This window comes from Chanos chanos, chromosome 9, assembly GCF_902362185.1.
Source record: "Chanos chanos chromosome 9, fChaCha1.1, whole genome shotgun sequence".
NCBI classification, from domain to species: Eukaryota; Metazoa; Chordata; class Actinopteri; order Gonorynchiformes; family Chanidae; genus Chanos; species Chanos chanos.
In genome coordinates, this window is record NC_044503.1 from 35,790,458 (window position 1) to 35,799,548 (window position 9,091).

General features: G+C 37.3%; 1 protein-coding gene and 1 long non-coding RNA gene across 2 annotated transcripts; both read left to right on the forward strand.

Moving 5' to 3' along the window:
• The first annotated feature begins 2,535 nt into the window (after positions 1-2,535).
• LOC115820039 (uncharacterized) lies at positions 2,536-3,513 on the forward strand. Its single transcript, XR_004025565.1, has 3 exons — positions 2,536-2,585; positions 2,999-3,034; positions 3,419-3,513. It is a non-coding gene; the product is annotated as an uncharacterized LOC115820039 (long non-coding RNA).
• A 176-nt stretch (positions 3,514-3,689) lies between these two features.
• LOC115821708 (uncharacterized) lies at positions 3,690-5,456 on the forward strand. Its single transcript, XM_030785511.1, has 5 exons — positions 3,690-3,700; positions 4,061-4,336; positions 4,646-4,939; positions 5,157-5,261; positions 5,359-5,456. Exons 2-5 carry the CDS (start codon positions 4,156-4,158, stop codon positions 5,454-5,456), a joined length of 678 nt encoding a protein of 225 aa, XP_030641371.1. The 5' UTR covers positions 3,690-3,700; positions 4,061-4,155.
• Positions 5,457-9,091: the final 3,635 nt, after the last annotated feature.

Here is a 9,091-nt window from a genome sequence, read left to right on the forward strand (position 1 = left end):
CACACACACACACACACACACACAAAAGAAAACAAAACTTGCTTGTCATTTAGGGAAAAACCACAGCAAACACCACCTACAGTGTTCTAAATTCACACATCAGAGAAAAAAACCCAAAAAAGCCCACAAAAACAAAAACAAAAACAAAAAAAAAACGGAAAATGTGCAAGGGCATGCACAGACGTGAACAAATTTGTTGGTAGCCCTCCACAAAAAAAGAAGAACCCACAATTTTCTCTGAAATAACTTGACACTGACAAAAGTAATCATGGTTTATTCCATATTTAATAAAAATCAGACTTTACTTTTGATTTTTGATTCAGCAGAATATTTTAAATAACAAAGCAAATGCAAATGGCATTGACACAAATGATGGGACCCTTAACCTAATATTTTGTTGCACAACCTTTACAGGTAGTCATTGCAAACAAATGATTTCTGTGGCTCTCAGTGAGACTTCTGCACCTGTCAGCAGGTAATTTGGGCCACTCTTCCCGAGCAAACTGCTCCAGTTGTCTCAGGCTTGAAGGGGGCCTTCTCCAGACTGCATGTTTCAGCTCTGTCCATAGATGTACCATAGGATTCAGATCAGGGCTTATAGAAGCCACTTCAGAATAGCCCAATGTTTTGTTCTTAGCCATTTTTGGGTGCCTTTAGCTGCATGTTTTGGGTCAATATCCGGTTGGAGGACCCATGACCTGCCACTGAAACAGAGCTTTCTGACACTGGGCAGAAAGTTTTGCTTCAAAATACCTTGCTAGCCTTGAGCTTTCCTTGTGCCCTGCTCAGATTCAAGGCACCCCATGCCAGACGCAGCAAAACAGCCCCAAAACATAACTGAGCCTCCTCCATGTTTCACAGTAGGTATGGTGTTCTTTTCTTTGAAAGTTTTGTCTCATCTGCCCAAAGGACATTCTCCCAGAGGCATTGTGGCTTGTCAATATGCATTTTAACAAATTCAAGTCTGGCTTTTTTATGTTTTTCTCTCAACAGTGGAGTCCTCCTGGGTCTTCCTCCGTTGTGCCCACTGTCACTCGAGAAGCGATGGATGGTGCAATCACACACTGATGTGTCTTGACCTTGGAGTTCAGTTTATGTCTTGAAACTTCCTTTGCAAGCAGGTATACATGAGACAACTGCTTTTAATTTCATCACTTTTCAGGAGGAATGAAGTATTGTTTCAATGACCTGTAGGGCTACCAACTAATTTGTACACATCTGTAAAGGTGATCAAGATTCCTGACTAGCACAAACAAGTTTTAAACTTACACATGAAAAGATATTGGACAGAAATAACTCTCAGGTGAGCTGATTAGTATTGGCACACTTAAAACAGCTCACCTGATGTGATGTGAATGTTTCTTTATCAGATGTGTTACCTATAATAGTCACATTGTTAATAATACAGGCATCACAATTGAACACATTTTCGACTCATTTACTGTGATCAGGTTTTTTTTTTTTTTTTTTTTTAACAGGGGTGAAGATGTGGTCACACACTCAGTGTGTTCATTCACACAGAACAGTGCATTCTCACTCATGTCCTTCCCTATGCATTTAAACTTTACAAAGAAACTACACAAATAGTTTTCTTCTTCTTCTTCCTCCTCTTGTGCATGTGCAGGTTCCTCAGTTTAGAATGAAACAAGCTTAGCAAAGGACTTCTTGAAATTTGCATGACTCTTGATTCTTGACAGTCTTTAGAATTCATGACACATTGATAGCACAGTTCCACAACACTAAACTAGGGGTATTCATGCAAAAGAGAATAGGGTTAGACTGACCAAAAACAAATGCAACCAATGAGTCAAATACCAAAATTAACTAAAGGGATCAGGAAGTGCAAGTCTAAGAAGAGGACCAGCAGAGAATGAAAGAGAGAACCAGGGCCTGAGAACCAGAACTGAGAGTTCTAATGAAATGACTACTGTGTTCTGAGAGTTTGGATTAAATAACCACTGTGTTCTCTCCCACAGACCTTCCATGTAGAATGTGTTTAAAATTGGTGATAGGTCAAAACTGGTTCAAATCAGGCCTAAACGGTTAGACACTGCTCATTTTTTTAGTCCAGGAGTTTACAGGTTGTCACACATAGACTTTGTTCAGTCTTATCGAGCTGTATACTCCCTGCCTGTATTTAGCTTTATTGCATTATCAAATTTGAATATTACTTTTATTTACTTTAGTTATTTTGATACCAAAAAAAAAAAAAAAAAACAGGAACAGAAATGTAAATGCTGCTGATAGACAACGATTTTTCTTAGTGGACTGACCAGGCAGAAATGACTGAATTTTCATTCTGCTTGTTGAAAATGGTGATAATGTTAGGGAACCTATATTTTAAGGACACTTTATTTTGGTGTGAGATACAAAAATAGCATGTGCTTGGTTGTTTTTCCTTGTTGTATTGTCTTTATATCATGATCACATGATATTAAACCTACTGATATCAACACACCCAGGCTTGTTTTGGGGTTTAGTGGATTTGATCTGTTCACCCGCAGGTCTGTGGCCCAGAATGACATATCTTGAGTTCAGGACTGCACTGATGCTGTTGGTGTTGGCTATATCACCCATCTTCATAGGTAAATATGGACGATCCTCTTTCCCACAGGCCCGTTTCCTCTTGGATTGGAAGTTCAGTACTTCTTAGTGATGCATTTTGGGAAAAATGATGATGTCATAGACCCTGTTTATGAATTTTTGTATGGAGTGATGATGGTGAAAGTGTTCTCTTTGGAATAATCACTTTTACAGAAAAAAAAAAACAACTACAACTTTGAGTTTAAGCTAATACGGTATTATTTAAAAGTTATTTCATTTTACAAAAACACTTCAGTGAAAGTTATTAAAAAGATGTGCTTTTGCCCAGATGGACAAAATGATAGTTATTCAGAGTAAGCAAAAGCCTGTTATTGAGAAACATTGAATGCGATGTAGTATGTAACACAGTGACTGTCAAACAACATTATGAAAGTTGATATTTTCTCCTCTGCAGCTGACAGTGCATCACATGTGAACTGGTATGAACCTGGTAAGTGCGATCAAGATTCCAGCTGAGCAGAGAGAGACAGACAGGGTTTAAACTTTCACATGGAAAGACACTGATGGAGATCTGTCTGTCACTGTCAGATCAGATGATTACACTAACAAAGACATTTTCACCTGCTGTGGTGACATAAAAGTAATTTTACCATAGTCATTTTTTATATCAGTCACAGCATTACTGATTCAGAGATCAGAAATAAACAAATTCATGACTGATTTATATTGGCCTTTTTTTCTAAATAGTGGTGGTTGTTTCCCCATGTACTTCAAATGTTTAAGAAGAATAAACTTTTCTTTTTTTCATGAAAGAATATGACTTTCTTTGAATATTTAATATTTCTGATGAAATGCCTGTTGTTTCCTCCTACAGCTAAACTGGTTTCATTAAAACCGGGCGAATCTCTCAGGCTGGAGTTAAGCACATCAGCAGCAGTGTTGCTGTATTTTAAAGGGAGTGATTCAAAGGATGATCTTATTTGTACCATGGAGGAAGATGAGTTTGTTTGTCTCTCTGAGTACAATACCAGAGTATCAGTCAGTAATAACACTCTAGTACTGAATGGAGTGAGACCATCTGATAGTGGAGTTTACACTGTGAGAGATGAGAAGTCTGATAACATCATTGTAATATACAGAGTCTCTGTATACAGAGGTAAGAGATCATGAACCTATTTTCTTTAATCTATCTTTTAAATATACAATGATTGTACTGTATGCTGGAAAATGTGGAAATCATCATAACTAATAATGATTCTCTGAGTTATTTAAGATTTTATCTTAATGTCTCTCAGCCTTTATGTAGAGTCACATCACAGAATCCACTGTCACAAAGCATTCTGATATAATCAGTATTATCAATCTTGAATAAGAAATGAGCATATTTTTATAGCAGTAAGCACACCGAACAGGGAACAAAGCAGGGGTGTACAGCTTTGTTTTAGTATTATTTTGTTTTAATCATATTATGTCATTAGAATTCTGTGTGAAATAACTGCTGCTTTTTCTCTTACAGCTCAAGTCTCATTAAAACCTGGAGAATCTCTCAGACTGGATTTATTAACTTCAGACCCAGTGGATGTGTATTTTAAAAGGAATGATGCAGAGAGTATGAATATTGCTTCCATGGAAAAGAACACAGCTCTTTTTCACTCAGAGTACAAGACCAGAGTATCAGTCAGTAATAAGACTCTAGTGCTGAATGGAGTGATACCATCTGATAGTGGAGTTTACTCTGTGAGAGAAAAGAAGACTAATGAAATCATTAGTGTCTGCAATGTCACTGTCAGTGGTAAGAGTTTATTTCTCTGTTTTCTCATATCAGTTAGTGGAATATGCAGTGAATACTGTTTGAGGGATAATATAGATATCATTTTAGATAACTCATAAAGCTTCAGTGTGTTGTTTTAGACTTAGTATTAAAGTCTTGGAGATGGAGATGTATACTTTTTGTGCGATTTTCCATACCACTGTTATTTGTTTGTTTATATTTTTCAATGATGGCACATCAATGTGTCACATATTCTTATTGCAGGACTTTGAAATTTCATTAGAGCTTTGAAAATTTCTTATAAAAGACCTGCTGTGATTCCTCCCACAGTTCACCACTCCTCACTCCAGTTAAAAACTAATGAGTCTGTGAGACTGAATTTATTCACATCAGTCCCAGTGGAGGTGATATTGACCTGGACCAACAGTTATGATTCAGAGGATGTTGTGATCTGTACTGTGGAGAATCACAAACCTGACTGTCTTCCTCAGTACAAGACCAGAGTATCAGTCAGTGATAACACTCTAGTGCTGAATGGAGTGAGACCATCTGATAGTGGAATTTACACTGTGAGAGAAAAGGAGACTAATGAAATCATTAATGTCTACAACATCAGTGTCAGCGGTAAGAGTTTAAATAACTATTTCCTCTTATGTTCTCTCATATGTCTTCGGAATAAAAGCTACACATATGATGGCCAATATAGATTCTACTATCAGTAAAAGTTTGGCCTTACAAGAAACAAAGTCTCTGTGTTATGCTGTATTGCTGAAAAAAATTGTATCATAGCCTAATGATTTCTTATCATTCTTTTTTCTTGTGCTGATGTTTGTCTTTAAAGGGAATGATAGTGGAGACTCATGGCTGACATTGCTGATAGTGCTGATACCAGTGTCTGTGGTGGTTGTGTTGTTAATGGTGGTGTTCATCTGCCTTATGAGGAAGTGTAGGCATTGCAAAAGAGAAGGAGACAAGAGGAGACCAAAGAGAGAAGTCCTGTAACCAAACAGAGAATGGTGATCTCTGCTCTGTCCTGCCCTTAGATGCTTTCCCAGTAGAGATACCTGTCTTGCTCTCAAGCAGCTTGACTGTCAATCCATCAGATATCGAGTGTCGCTACCAATCCGTGTTCTCTCACTGATTTTCACTGCATTGCAATGCAGTTTGCTCTATTTGAGCTTATATTGTGGATATATTAAAACTGTAAAGCTTGTAATTTTTACTTTGCACTTTGCACTTTTTAATAATATATTTTTACTTTGCACTTTGCACTTTCCATTTTACACTTTTATATAGAACTGTGTTCCCACTGGTGTAAAAATGTGTATACTTTTTTCACTTACTTATTCTGTACTTGTAGCACTTCATTGGAAAAGAAATGAATTTCAGAAAAAGAAATGAAATATATAAATAAAAAAAACAAAGAAACTTAAGTCATTTGCAGCTTATGCTCATTGTCATATTTGAATGGACAGAATCATCACAATTATACAACAAAAAAATCTAGAACAATTTACACTATAACATCGAGTATACTGTAATGTTCTGAAAACATGATAACTCAGCAAAATATTCAATTTATTAGTAGTAATAACCATGTAAAAATGATGAATAAAACAAAACCTTAAAAGTGTCCAAAGCTGTATGCAAGAACATATGCAAAAATAAAGTTGTCTGTAGAATAAAAGAGCATTATATGCACAAAGCAAAAATGATCTCATGTGTTACTGTGGTCATTTATTGTCTCAGCATGAAGGACAAAAACAGTACAGAACCATCCATAAGACAGAATATGAAAAATACCTGGACCTAATATATACTCATTACATATCAAAATATAACTACATAAACATTTGTAAATATGTATTGAAAAGATGTATCAGAACCATTCTACATATAATCCAATCTACATGTAATCCAGTTCCACGGACACAGTAGCACATATTTCATTTCTCTTTATTTAAACTTTATTTAAACTGTGTCTCATTCAAAATGATCTAATCACAAACTGAGAGCGTCAAGATCAGCACTGAGGACATATCTGTCTGAACAATGAAGAACCAATCAGAGATTAAAGTCCAGACTGTTCAGGAATGATCCTGAGATGGGAGAAGGCCGCCCAGTTCTATCCCGCCTTCTTCTGCCCGAGCTTTTTGGTTAGATGTGAGAGAGGGATGTCATTTGGAGAGAACAGGGGAATAAACCAATGGCCGTTAGCAACCAGTCAAGCCTAATAATGGACATACTTGGGTTCTGGACTTAGGCTGAGGCTCCAGGTAACTGAACTGTTCCAGCTCTGCTGCACGATCTTCAGGACTTTCTTCAACAATGGTGCTGGAATCTGACAGCTGGCCACTGTGAATGGTGCTGACTTGTATAAATTAAATATGTATAGTATATAAATGAGTCAAACACTGTATTCCTCTGTTTTGTTTGAATCCATCACTTATACTGGCCACAAAAAGATCACTTTTTCAACTTTGCAATCATTCTGTAGTATCCTGTGTTATGCTGGAAATAAACGTACATTTATAAATTGCATGCAGAGCCATGGGAGTAGTAAACACGGCCCATTTCTTTGTTGTAGTGCAAAAACCCAACTGGATTTTCTTTTTAAAGATTGGCAATGTTTGTTTGAAGACATGCGATAACAATATTTCACCAGCAGGTGAAGCATTGAATAAGGGTGAAAGGGAGAAATCGCTGAGAAAACTTGCCAACTTTTAAAGAAGCTTTTAATCAAATTCACACTACGTATTTATTTAAAAATGTCAAACCACTTTTAATCAACAGATTACAGAAAGAATGTTACTTGTTGCTGATTTATTTCATCAAGTTTCTGAGCAGTTTTTGATGAAAACAATTACTTTACCAGACAGGAACCATGTAGAACTGGTAAAGTCTAAGTCTAAAATTAATATGAAAAATAATGGCTAACAAAGCACTGTGACTTTTTCATTTAATCATTTAATGAAAATTGAAAGAGATGAAAGTCAAATAAAATATCAACCCCCCACCTCCACCCCCCAACAGAAAACCAGACTGTAACAGCAGCAGCAGCAGCGACAACAACAACAACCACCACAACAACAACAATAACAACAACAACAACAACAACAACAACAAAAAATAACATTAACATCAAAAACTAATAATTATGAGACATACTGTGCACTTGGGAATGTCTTCACATAGAGTTATTAAGAAATTAATACAAACAAGGACGATGCAATATGCATATGCCACAAAGTGTGCAAAATATGCAGCACACAATTTTCCCCACGTCCTATGTCATATTAAGAACATTATTAGGTCAAACAACAGGACTTCAAGTGAATTTATTTTCAAATTCATACAAGCCTCCTGCCTTCTCGGGGTCACTTTAATAGTATTGCCTCTTATTGCTGTAAAACTACTGACATTTTATCTGACTGTAAAGCTGGCTCTCCCCCTGTGTGTTGATGTGTCTCTCTCTGTGTCGTCCACCAGACTTTGACACTGGTGGTTGTTTGAAATCCAAATGTGCGTATGTTATCCCTGACTGCTCAGTGTCCTGTGAAATGAAAAAAAAACATGGACAGCATTCATTTCCCTATCCTTCTCTCTCTCTCTCTCTCTCTCTCGCACACACACACACACACACACACACATAAATCAGCCCCTTTGTATGCATAAATGAATCTTACCTGTGTATCTGTTAAAGGTGAAATATTGGCTGATGATAGTCCTGAAACTGAAAAACAAAGGCACTATTTGTGAGATTTTGTCTCTTGTCAAGAGCCTTCTTTAATATTATCACTTAGATACATTTCCCATATATTCCTCTAAGGAGTTACAAACCTGGGTGTAGGCAACACAGCCAATGACAAGTGAGTATAAGGAGGACACTCACACACACTGTACTGAGCGCAATAGCCGCATAGGACAACGTAGCACATCTCTCTGATTCACAGAAAATACAGAGATGTGTTAATATAAGACAGTGTATGACTTTGGAACTATGTGGGTACACAGAAATGAATTAGTATAAGACAGTGTATGACTTTGGAACTATGTGGATACACAGAAATGAATTAGTATAAGACAGTGTATGACTTTGGAACTATGTGGATACACAGAAATGCATTTGTATAAGACAATGTATGACTTTGGAACTGCAGAAATACAGAAATGCATTAGATTAAGACAGTGTATGACTTTGGAACTACAGAAATTCAGAAATGCATCACAACTACATGAAATACATTACAGTTAGCCTGACACTAACTTCCACCATCTGCTTCTCCTGGGTTTGTCTGTGTATGTGTGTTTGTGTGTGTGTGTGTGTGTGTGTGAGAGAGAGAGAGAGAGAGAGAGAGAGAGAGAGAGAGAGAGAGAGAGACAGAGAGAGAGAGAGAGAGCGGGTGTGTGTGTGCTTGCGTGTGTGCATTTTATCATGATCTTCTATGTTCCTCTTGTTCAATGAGGAGGGCATGTTGCTCCTATGAATGTATGCGAGTTTGTGTGTGTGTGTGTGTGTGTGTGTGTGTGTGTGTGTGTGTGTGTGTGTGTTTGTGATGTGTGTGTGTGTGTGTGTGTGTGTGTGTGTGTGTGTGTGTGTGTGTGTGTGTGCGTGCATTACCGGGGTCTCCTCTGAAAGTCTTGTTTAATGAGGACATGTTGCTCTTCTGAGTGTTGTTGTCTCCACCATGAACCTCACACCACCACTCTTCTACCTGCAGTTCTACATGATCTCTATTCTCATGCTGGAGAGCATTGTGGGAGCTGTAGTCATAG